The sequence below is a fragment of the Rutidosis leptorrhynchoides genome, chromosome 5 (assembly GCF_046630445.1).
Source record: "Rutidosis leptorrhynchoides isolate AG116_Rl617_1_P2 chromosome 5, CSIRO_AGI_Rlap_v1, whole genome shotgun sequence".
Lineage (NCBI taxonomy): Eukaryota > Viridiplantae > Streptophyta > Magnoliopsida > Asterales > Asteraceae > Rutidosis > Rutidosis leptorrhynchoides.
Window position 1 is genome coordinate 183,825,741 of NC_092337.1, and position 13,234 is coordinate 183,838,974.

The following is a 13,234-nucleotide window of genomic DNA, read 5'->3' on the forward strand; positions in this document are numbered from 1 at the left end:
CAAAGTTTAAAATGAGAATGTTCTCATTTGAATATATATATATATATATATATATATATATATATATATATATATATATATATATATATATATATATATATATATATATATATATATATATATATGGGCAGGACCAATGAGGAAGTAACCAATCGGGGGGAAACAAAATTTTTTTTTCATTTTTTTTGGAAATTTTTTTTCCGGCATCAAGATCACACGAAAATATAAACATTTAGAAAAGACACTTCGTGATGAATGTTATTATTTAGGCAAAAAAACGATCGACAAAAATAGCATTTAAGATAATATTGTTCATGAAGAATATGAACGTTTTTTTTTCTCTATGTTTTGTGAAGTAAAATTTTGCCCGATTTAGAGTTTAGAGTTTAAGGTTTAGGGTTTAGGGTTTAGAGTTTCGTGTTTTGGGTTTATTCCGTAAACTCAAAACACCAAACCGTAAACCCTAAACCATAAACTCTAAACCGTTCGTATTAAAAACTCAATCTAAATCCTAAATCTAAACCCTAAATCTAAACCCTAAATCCTAAATTTCTAAACCCTAATATCTAAACCCTATGAACCCTAATATCTAAACCCTAATAACTAAAACCTCAACATACGCTCGAAAAACATGATAATTGTTATATATTATTTCTTCGAGCGTTTTCCCACCAAAATAAAAACATTTTTCACAAAGTGTCTTTATTAAATGTTAATATTTTCATCCCATCTATAATGTTCGTGAACAAAGTTTTTTCAAAAAACGAAAAAAAAAAGTTTTTGCCCCCCCCCCCCGCGCTTCCCCTCGATTGGTTACTTCCCTCTTGATCCTACCACTATATATATATACATATGTGTGTGTTTGTGTGTGTGCGCGGCGTGCGTGTGTGTAACGTTTGTTTAATTATAATCTGTTGTGTATTTAAAAAAAGAAAGAAAAAAGAAAAAGTACGGATTACAATAAAGGTGGTGTACTGGTGGTGGTGGCCGATTTCCATATATATGAGCCACAATGGTTCTTCAATCGATTCGCTAGTTCTCCAATCGTTTCAATGATTCTTCAAATGGTTTCGACTGATTCGATGTAAAATCTAATGACAAATCATTGGCATAGTCGCAACGGGAGATGATCGCAGCATGTGGTTAAAGTCCCCCTCGGGTGATTCCAATCGCTGTTCAAAAAAAAAAAAAAAGCGTATCGATTGCTGCTGCTATTAAATTTGTGGTCTAAGCCACCATTGAATCTGAAATTAGATCAGGTATTTATTTGTTGTTTAAAATCCATGTTTGGTGTCATTTGTAGTGATTTGGATATGTGATTTAGACTTTTAGTTGCAATTATATATAGAGTTTAATTAAAGGTATTTGATTTGAATCTATGTTTGAATTGAATTTGGGTTTTAGTTTTGTATTCTGTATATGCTTGAATTTATATAAAGATTACTTAAAAGTGTATATGCTTGAATTTATATAAAGATTAATTAAAAGTATTTGTGTTTGATGAGTTGATTGAATTAAAGTTATGATGTTTTAGTGAAAAATGATGTTTTAGTGAAAAAGATGTACCGAAGAAGATGAAGAGTAAAAGTCGAATATACCCTCATTAACAGACTATTTTAATGAAATTTAGATGGAGGGACCATTCAGACAACATTTGTAAAATGAAGGGATCAAGTTTGCTAAAAAACGACAAAGAGGCTGCATGCAAAACAAAGTAAAATTAAAGGACGAACGGAACAAAAAATTCTAGTCCTGGAGTAGATTAGTCCTGGAGTAGATTATTATTCAAATACTCCGTATAATCTACGTCGCTATCGTTTGGATAATATTTTAAAATCGTACGTTCACAACATATATGGTATAATTTCTAACCATTTACACCTGTAACATTAAAATACATCAAAGAGTCAAACCATTTACCCATTAGTTCAATTCAGCTTATTTAATATATATATATATATATATATATATATATATATATATATATATATATATATATATATATATATATTAAATAAGAATTTTAATTTTAATGTTCAAGTTGTTTCATAGACTTTCACTTAGGTACCGCTTTGTTTACATAGATAAACGATTTGAAAGTTCATGGCATACAGTGATATTTTATGTGGTATAGCGAAGACCCGGAGGTGGAGTAACCGATCGACCACTCGAGGCATACGGTTTTTAGGGGCCTAATTTTTTTATAAATACATACACCAACGGAGATTTGAGATACATGAGGATTAGGATTACATGACTGAAGTGATGATAGTTAAGCACAATAAGCTCAAAAATAAAAATCAAAAAGTCCCGAAAAATAAAGAAATCAAATTCACTAACATTCTAAGAAATTGCAAATAACCTTTTTCTAAATAACCTATCTTATTCGTTAGGGCCTAAAACCCATTGTTAATTAACTTAAATTATGAAGTGTGAATCTAATACTCTTTGTGACAATATTAAATTATTAATTGTTCAATAATTAAGTAAAAATTGCTAATAAACTCAAACTCATTCAAACAAGTTTCACATTCCCTGAATATATAATGTCCCTTGGATTTTACTTATTTAGCAACCTTCTCCCAGTTGCACTTCTTCAGACTATATATATCATATCAGATAGCTGGATCATAACACAACACAAAAAATTTTATATAAACATAAAAATGAATTATGATATGCTTACGATCATACTTTACGTTATACTCCCTCTCTTAACCTTATTCTTTCTAGCCCGTTTTCGACAAAAACGCCTTCCACCAGGTCCAACCGGTTGGCCGATCATCGGTAACATGTTGATGATGGACCAACTCACTCACCGTGGGCTCGCTTCCTTAAGCGAAAAATACGGCGGTTTATTTCACCTTAAAATGGGGTTTAGCCACACCGTAGCCGTTTGCTCACCCGAAATAGCCCGAGAAGTACTTCAAGTCCAAGACAACATCTTCTCAAACCGGCCCGCTTCCATAGCCATCACCTACCTCACTTACGACTGTCAAGACATGGCGTTCGCAAACTACGGCCCGTTTTGGCGCCAAATGCGTAAACTTTGTGTCATGAAACTATTCAGCAGGAAACGGGCCGAGTCATGGGACTCGGTACGAGACGAAGTTATGTCCATGATCAAAGTTACCGCGGCTAGCTCGGGTTGTCCTGTTAACCTAGGTGACCTAGTATTCGGGCTGACCCATGATATTATTTACCGGGCCGCATTCGGGTCAACTTCTGATAGTCATGAAGGAAAAGAAGAGTTTATTAGTATATTACAAGAATATACAAAGTTATTTGGTGCTTTTAACTTGGCTGATTTTATTCCGTGGTTAGGGTTTATTGACCCGGCTGGATTGAATACACGGTTACCGAAAGCCCGGGCTGCGTTAGACGGATTTATCGATAAAATTATCGATGAACATTTGAAGAAGGAGAAGAAAATTAATGGTGATAATGATATGGTGGATGAGATGTTGGCGTTTTATAGCGAAGAAGGAAAAGTTAACGAAGAGGATGATTTGCAGAACGCTATTAGACTTACTCGTAGCAATATTAAAGCTATTATTATGGTACGTAACTTTTTTTCGCTCTAAAACAAACGTAGTACTTCAGATTCTAATTTTTTAATATTTTCTAAGTTTATCTACCTCAACAAACTTATGTACTTGAAAAAATAACTCTTATTTTATTCATATTTTTTACTTTTACTTCTTCATTTTTTAATAAATTCTGTTAACGTGCTTCAGAGACGATGACAAAATTAATAATACATCAATGTATCATCATGTATTATAATAAAAATTATAATTATATTCTGGGCTATATATGGTTAGTAAGTAACCATCTTTTAAGGTGGTGATTAAGATTAATTTTTGGTGGTTAAAAAATCAATTTAGGTTGCTATTTTCACTATATTTTATCAAAAGCAATATAGGTTGTTATTTTCCTATATATATATAATCTTTCCTAAAGTAATTAGCATGCACTTTATGGGGATATTACTAAAATTTACGTTTAAGTATAATATATTTAAGTTTTAAAACTCAATTCAATTATTTGTGAAGCATTTTAAATATTGACTTTATTTATATAACTTCGATATAGTATTATTCATGAAATTAATTGATTAATACATGAAAAATAATTACGCGTAGCTCTTAGAGCTATGTTTAGGATTAAACTTACTTTTTAATAAAATCTCTTTCTAAAATTTGGTCGTAAGAGATACATTTAGCAAGCGAATGATACTAAATAATTAAACAAAAAACATTGAATTTATTCGTCATGACATATATACTTTCTCCGTTCCACTATAAGTGTTCACATTTGTCTTTTAAAATAGTTCTTTGTTAACTTTAACTATAAATATATTTATTTGTGTTATATGATCTTTGAAAGAATTTATAAGCATTGATTCTGTTTTTTAAACGTGATTTTATTTATATAATTTTCATCAAATAATATATAACACAAATAATAATATTTACGGTCAAACTTAACAAGGAAAAGATTTTGAAAGTTAAACGTGGAGATTTATGACTTTGAAAGTTAAACGTGGAGATTTATAGTAGGACGGAGAGAGTATATTAAAGCTATTATTATGGTATGTAATTTGTTTCACTCTAAAATAAACGTAGTACGTCAGATTCTAATTTTTCAATATTATCTAAGTTTATCTACTCAACAAACTTATCTATTTGAAAAAAATTACTCTTATTTTATTCATATTTTTTACTTTTACTTCTTCATTTTTTAAATAATAACTTTCTAAACGTGCTTCAGAGACAATGACAAAATTAATAATACATCAATGTATCATGTATTATAAATCATGATAAAAATTATAATTATATTCAGGGCTATATATGGTTAGTAAGTAACCATCTTTTAAGGTGGTGTTTAGTGTTTGGTGGTTAAAAAATCCATTTAGGTTGTTATTTTCACTATATATTTTTCCTTAAGTAATTACCATACCGTTTACAGGGATATTACAAAATGTTGCGTTTAAATATACTATATTCAAGTTTCTAAAACTCTATTGAATTATTTTTGAAGCATAAATATTTTTTTAAAAATATTAAATTTTCTTATATAATTTTGATATAGTATTATTCATGACAATAGTTAACTATAAAAAATGAAATTAATTAATTTATATATGAAAAATGATTACGCGTAGCTCTTAGAGCTATGTTTATGATTTTCCTACTTTTTAATACAATCTTTTTCTTAAATTTAGTCGTAAGAGATATATTTAGCAAGTGAATGATATTAAATAATTAAAACTAAAAACTTAGAATTTATTCATCATGACATATACTCATTCGTTTCATTATAGGTGTTCACATTTGACTTTAAAAGTATTTCTTTGTTAAATTTAACTGTAAATATATTTATTTATATTATATGATATTTGATAAAATTTATAAGCATTGATTCGGTGTTTTAAACGCGATTTTATTTATATACTTTTCATCAGATAATATATATGGAGTAACACAAATAAAAATATTTACGATCAAACATAACAAGGAAAAAACTTTGAAAGTCAAACGTGAAGACTTATGGTGGGACGGAGGGAGTATATATAATTGTAGATTTTTCTCTCTAAATTTTTGTCTATTATATTCGATTATTATCATCTTAACGAACTATATATTTTGATTTCGTTTCTTACAAACTTTAACTTCTTACAAATTTTCTTAACAAAATCTTTATTTGTTAGAACAAATTATTTGTTTATTACTAATGGATTTAGCTTAATTAGAACCGAAATAAGGGACCATTTCATTTACTAGTATTCTTTTGTATATGTTGTACTACTTTGGCAATTAATTAACTATGAAGTTTAATTAATTAGAGGATATTATAGTAGGTGACGTTCAGGTGTATCACAAAAGGTCTCATTTTTAAAAGTTACTATAACACATCTTATGGAGATTGAGAAAATGATAAATATGATCACGGAATAACCCTATTAATTAGACCGTCTACAACCGCGTAAAAGTACTCACAATCTTCGAGCGACCTGAATAGTTAAAATCTCATTAGTTAATGATTAGTTATACACTTATATGTTTAAGAATGATTACATATTAGAAATCTTTATTTTTTTGCTAGTTTGGGTGTTATCGCTCCTTACTAATTTTTAGTCCCAATTTTAACCTCGTAATGGGTATAAAAGTAATGCTTATTTGATTGTCCTTTGACTATAAAGAAAGTTATTAGGTGGAAAGCCAAACTGTAGAAATTTGATCAAGTCATATATGTGGGATAAAATGTGTCTATGTACATAATTATAATTATCATATAGGAGTATCATTTTATCTCAATTTATACTGTATTATTTATAAGCTCGGCTTTTAGTATGTGATATTGTGATAAAGTTGAAACTTTAACCTAAAAATAGTGATATTTTTCATGTCAATTTTTCATAACAGGATGTAATGTTTGGAGGGACTGAAACTGTTGCTTCTGCTATCGAATGGGCATTAACTGAGCTAATGCACACCCCCGAATCACTCAAACGCGTACAACAAGAGCTCGCTGATGTGGTCGGCCTTGATCGTCGTGTAGAAGAATCCGACTTTGAAAAACTCACCTACTTCAAATGCGTAATCAAAGAAACCCTCCGTCTTCACCCTCCGATCCCCGTTCTCCTACACAAATCATCTGAAGCCACAGTGGTTGGTGGGTACCACATCCCAAAAGGGACACGTGTCATGGTTAATACATATGCTATTAACCGTGATAGAAATGCGTGGGAAAATCCTCACACATTTAATCCGTCCCGTTTTTTACAAAACGGAGCGCCAGACTTTAAAGGAAGCAACTATGAGTTTCTTCCTTTTGGTTCTGGACGTAGATCGTGTCCTGGAATGCAACTTGGATTGTATGCGTTGGAAATGGCGGTAGCTCACCTTCTTCATTCGTTCACATGGCAGTTGCCTGACGGAATGAAACCGAGTGAGATCGATATGAGCGATGTGTTCGGACTCACGGCGCCAAAAGCAACCCGACTCGTAGCGGTGCCTACTCCTCGCCTTTTGTGCCCGTTGTACTAATTAACAAAGGGTGGAAATTCAGTAAAATGTTGAGCCAAATGGTTTTCTTAATTTTGTGTTTATGGTGATCTTTATGAATTTATATTTGGTTTTTATATAATACGTAGAAGGAAGGATATACGTACACAAAACAATAACCGTAAAGATATTATCTTTTTTTGCATGTTGAAATTCAAACTCTGTGTATATTTTATGTTCATAATCAATTTGTCTTTTTTATTTTGCAAGAGATCGAGACATGTGTTTGTTTCCAGTTTTACGTAACTAATATATTTAAGCTAGCTCTATTAAAACGTAATCTTTGAAGCTATCGTTAAGGCGGAAAAGTATTGTATATTGTATGTACTATAATTAAATAAATCTTAAAAATAATACGAATATAGATAGACGTTTACTTTTATATATTAGGACAAAATGTAAACTGTTCAAATTTAGTGAAATACATAGATCGATGCGTGATGCATGTATGACGTGCAAATCAGGTCATACATACAAGATTAATTAATATACAATCTATAACATAATGGTGAGATGTAGATATCATAGATTGGAGATTTAAGATCATGAAAACGATGTAATTCGAATATTAAATCATGAAACTCTAGTTCAATCACTACTGACAGGAAAACTTCAATTGAAGTACCCTTGTCTTTTAAGAATACCTGTTCATTTTATATAAAATTAAAACTTTTTTTTATAAATCGTGTGAGCTATATAAAAAGAAGTCGATATCATATCGTGCTAAATATAAAAAACACAATTCGTCCCACAATATTTTTTTTAAGTAAACAGCTGAGAAAGTGGCCGCATCGATAGTTCAATTCAAAATCAAAATACATATTAATTAATTATTAATTATTAATTATTTGAATTGAAGCAATATAAATATTGATACATATTGAAATATTTCGGGATATATTTTAGGAGATTCAAGCTCGTTCTTTCGGGTAGTTATATGTTAGATTTCTAGGTTTTAGTACATACAACAACAAAAAATCAATCTCATGAGATATAGAATATAAGATGTAAAAAATCATTCATGTATTAAAAGTAAAAATATGAAAGTCGTGATTTCACATAAAGGTCATGAGATCAAAAGGAAGATCTTGCATGTAACAAGTAACAACGCCGAGTTGACGAAAGAGTCCTTCAATCCAATCATCGCGCAGAAGTCAGTTAGTGCACTTCAAGAGCTAATCCCGCAAAGACATAATTACCGTAAGGGACAACACTTTGGTATCTCTACCCGAGGTAGAGAGAGTGTTATCATAAAGACCTCCAACAAATAAAGAATACAATAGAAATACAATCAAATATATATAACTATATAAGTACGTTATAAAATTAAATCAATACGTAGCAAGACTAGACTTAGAAGGAATATGAATCAGGGTGAAACGTGGATCGTGGTTTTATTAATAGGTTTTTGAGTTTCCAGTTCTTTTTTTAGAAATCTAGGATACAGACGTACAACCCTATATATATAACAGATCTGTTCAAGTGAGGTCGTTTTTGAGATTCCAGTTGGTGTTGTGTCGCTGGCGTTGTGACGCTGATCTTGATCAAGTTGTATTGGTGTTTTGGAGTCAAGTCAATAAAATATTCATTGCTTGTCTGAATGGAGTCTGCTGATGTAATTTTGTCCTGAAAGTCATTTGTGTTGATTCTTTTGAATTGAGCATGATCTCCTTGCAATGTTGTTTTTGTAGGATCGTGTAAACAGGATTAAACGATCTTAGATTCAATAAAGAGTGCGGAAAATCTCGTTATTGGGTTTTATACTCAAAATCCAATGAAAACCTTTGATCTTAATGAATAAATCGACTTAGATGTGTTAAAGATCGACTTAGATGAATGCTAGAACACCAGGGTATCGGATTGTACGTGTAGAATATGTTAGGATTCATAACCCTAACAATGAACCTGTAATACCCATTATATAGACACAGCGTGTGCAACCGTGCGGTTGCATCTTGCAACCGTGCGGTTGCCTGTCTAACCGTACGGTTGCATACCTACAACCGTGCGATTGCATTCCAACAGAGAAAGTTAAACAATAAAGTATTTCAACGTGATCATAATGAACTCGGAGACTAAATATGCACCAACAAACTCCCCCTAGGACCCAGTTCATTATCTTAAATAACAAAATATACTTTCCCTTGCAAAAGACAAATAATCACACAATCAAACATATTCAATAACATGAAAACTAAGACGTTTATGTCACGTTATTACATCCAAATCGAAATAAACTGAAAAATAAAATGTTCAAGTTTACAGTTTATTAGTTCAGAATCATAAGATAGACATTTAAGCATGGATATCATAGGCATAGCATCATAACACAGTTAGATAATATAAGCATTAAACCACAAATACAGTTAAGCAAATCCAAAGTCCAAATAGTCCAAATTACATTCCATCAAGTAATACAAAAAAACAGTTTACCAACAGAGAACTTTATAGAGTTTCAACCAAAAGAACTAGGATAACACATAACCAACATGAAACAAATATTTAAGCTACATACAAGATTTCAGCCTCCACCTCCTCTTCATCAGTTGGATACACCAATTCCTCTTCATCATCAAAGAAATTATTAAGCAACATCCCATAGGGCAGACCTCTTCCTGTAGCCGCAGGTAGCTCTACCATTCGATTTGCTATCACATAACAAAATTAAAAGGAATTTGACTAACCAGACACATCAGCATTAGAACTTCAGTCACAGAAAGTTCCAAATCATCTTCCTCTCGAAACATAATATTTTTCTTAATGATCCTCATCATTTTCCTGTATTGATCCAAGATATTCTCCTCTCTGATAACAACAGGTCCTCTCCTTTGCCAATTACAACCAGGTTTACACAAACCCGATACAAACCCAAAAGATGAAAACAAGTTGCCAGTGGTTGATCTTCTAGGAGCACAGTTCACATCCTTACTCATACTGAAGAATTTGAAATCACCAGCTGGTATATCAAGTTTCTCAGCGAACTCCTCTAAGGTCCAGTCATAAGGGTACCCAAACATGTTCAGATGAACACATTTTACCTTGGGCTCATCAAACACCTAATTTGTATAGAACTCCCTGATAAGCTTAGGGTAGTAAGATTTATCCCTATAAAGAAATGCTCCAGCGCTTATACCCCTCCAAAAAGCAGAGAAACCAGGTTGAGATCTAACATGACATCCAGTGAGAATAGCACGACCAGCAACTAAATTCCTCCGTTCTGCAATGGCACTATCAGTTTCACTCCGTGACACCCTTCGAGATGCTCTGTTTGCCATGTGGAAATGCTATAACAAGATAAACTTAATTACGGAAACCTCAAAATCACAAAACTATATAACTGATGTTTTAGACAATCGTACGGTTTCATATTACAATCGTGCGGTCGCAGCCCAACCGTGCGGTTGCAGTGTACAACCGTCCGGTTGCATTCATCCGAACTGTTAGGGTTTTCAAAACCCAAATACAACGAAACAAGTGTTGATCATCAAATAAATCATTGGAATGGCTTCTAGTACCTCCAATTATGAATTTTAAAACAACAATTCCAGTTAAAACACATCAACAATCCCTGTATTGATCTAAAGTTCATGAAAACTAAAAACTAATCAAAACAAGAGATTTAATGGATGAAAAGATACATGTTATGGATGAAATTGATCAGTAACACGAGTAGAATAAGAGAAACGAGATCAAAAACTCCCCTTAGCACGTTGTGAATTTTGAACAATTTTAGACTTAACCAATTTGTGAGCACAAGCAATCCACGGTTCTGAGATTGGGTATCTATACCCATCCTGCAACCGTGCGGTTGCAGGGTTGTATCCGGCCAAAAATTATGCAACCGCGCGGGTGCAATGTGTACCCGTACGGTTGTACATGAAGTCCAAAATTCCTTTAATCTTATGTATCCGGGCAGTTACATGGTGTAACCGTGCGGTTGCCTTGAGTAACCGTCCGGTTGCAAATTCACAATTTTAAAATTTAACTATTCATTCTCATCTTTTCTAACTTCCTCCTCTAAACTACTCGTTTCATCCAAACAAACACATTACCCTTACTCTAGTTATTTACTCAATTTAGACCATAAAATTTCAACTTTTACCAACCTTTACCAGATCCAATAGTATATCAACCTAAGTCAAATAAACTAATACCCGACTTAATGAACATTTCATTTTACGGATCTCTTTCACACTTGCTTAATCCCTCTCATCCACACATACAGAGTTTATGAAGTAATCACCAAATGATATGCAATATTATAAAGTGTGAAACATGCAACAATGCTTAAAACATACAAAATCTTTTTGTCTTTTTCATATTAAAATGCAGACTATGAAAATAAATGCAAGCATATACATTATGATGAATTAAATCAATAAACTAACCGCATAGTGAAGATCACAAGCATGACATAACTAGCTAATTGACTTGCTATTCATTTTAAACAAACTGAACTATTCTATCAAGAATGTAAACTATACAGCAATCATATCATAAACACATATTTTTGTGAGAAGATGAATTAATCAACATTTTTCTTGGGATCAGAACTGAACTATATTTTGCAGTTTAACATCGTCAATTCCTTTATTCGGAACTTCTTTGTTCCGTTTTGATTATCAAGTACCTACACTTTTAGTCTTTGAATATCAATAAACTTATTAGACTTTCCTCCCAGACTTTTTGAAAATCACTTGCACACTTAGGTAAATAATCTTAACTTAGTCCTCACTTCAGATAGCACAAATTTATTAGGTAGTTAATTGAGCACAATAAATTGAAACTGTCCGCTATCACCTTAATGTACTTTCGATTTGATTGAACAGGAAGCATCTCACGATGTTTCTAGCAACCCTGTCAGCCATTAGCTGCTACCTTAAACTTATACCTTTCGATTTAGGCTTTGTTTATCTCAATTTTATTACATACTCCATAAGAACACAGTTACCATTTGTTGATAACCTTAAACAACTAATCTTGCTTTGTTCCGAATCATGATACCTTGATCATGTGTCTTATTCTTCAATACCCACTTCAGGCCATACGTTTTACAGCCGGAAGGTGGTATTACCAACCTCCAAACACCCAAATGATTAAATTGTTGAAGTTCTTCCAGAATAGCTGAAACCCACTCATCATACTACAATGCCTCTTTGACATCTTCAGGTTCGATTTGCGACACAAAAGCACAGTACACATTCCTGAAGATTCTTCCGGTCTGATTCAATTGAGTATAAAAAGTAGTAACAACATTTGCAGAGGGTGTAACACGCTCGTCCGAAGCAGAAGGTTCACCTGTATTAGCACCTGAAACACCTGCAGGGTTAATAACATAATCATCAAAACGTTTAGGAATAGATACCGATCGGCCAGACCGTCTCAGTCCGCTTGTTTCAGTAGTGTCATCTTTATTAGTTTGGAACGGGTCCACATTCATTTTTTGTATAGGTTCCTCAAGTTCCTTACGTACAGTTCTAGTGGGTTCCTCATCCACCAAATCCTCATAAACTTCATCCAGATACAGATCCTCCCCCTCAGATTGTAATGTCGATTCCTCTAATGCCGAAACGGACTCACTAGAATCTGATTCATCATCATCTGGCCCTGACGCTGGTGCTTTATCGTTAGTCATAATAGGTACTTGAGATTTCACACGCACATCAGATATACGTTCAGCGGAGATACGCATGTTATACATTATTTGTGCAGCAATCTCTTCATCATCAGAGTCATCCTCCGAAAGATTGAACGAATCAAACAACTTTCATAATCAAACTGCCACGTACACCCTTTACCAGCTGGAATTGCTGCATGTCTTTGAACATCAATTTCGGTACATTCTTCAACACACCAAGATTTCAATTTATAAACCCATTTGCACGCATTCCCATAACCCAAGAACCTACCTATAACAGCTTTTGGATTAAATTACCCACCTGTATCTCTAACCATTATGGTACAAAGAGAACCAAACGGTTCAAGATGTTTGATGTGAGGTTTTCTTTTCAGTAGCAGCTCATAAAATGTCTTGCGGTGACGTTTCACAATAAGTACTCTATTCATCGTATAGCACGCACACAACACTGCTTCACTCCAAAAGGTAACTGGTAATTCCGAGTCAGCTAGCATGGTCCTAGCAGTCTCAATTAGGGTACGAT

General features: G+C 32.7%; 1 protein-coding gene across 1 annotated transcript; it reads left to right on the forward strand.

Moving 5' to 3' along the window:
* The first annotated feature begins 2,559 nt into the window (after positions 1-2,559).
* Positions 2,560-7,284, forward strand: LOC139847328 (cytochrome P450 84A1-like). Its single transcript, XM_071836998.1, has 2 exons — positions 2,560-3,560; positions 6,432-7,284. The coding sequence occupies exons 1-2, from the start codon at positions 2,667-2,669 to the stop codon at positions 7,053-7,055; spliced, it is 1,518 nt and encodes a 505-aa protein (XP_071693099.1). The 5' UTR covers positions 2,560-2,666; the 3' UTR covers positions 7,056-7,284.
* The last annotated feature ends 5,950 nt before the right edge of the window (positions 7,285-13,234 follow it).

Coding starts and splice junctions, on each gene's coding strand:
- LOC139847328 (XM_071836998.1), top strand. CDS start 2,667: ATGAATTATGATATGCTTACGATCATACTTTACGTTATACTCCCTCTC. Junction 3,561..6,431: donor ATATTAAAGCTATTATTATG/GTACGTAACTTT, acceptor TTTTCATAACAG/GATGTAATGTTTGGAGGGAC.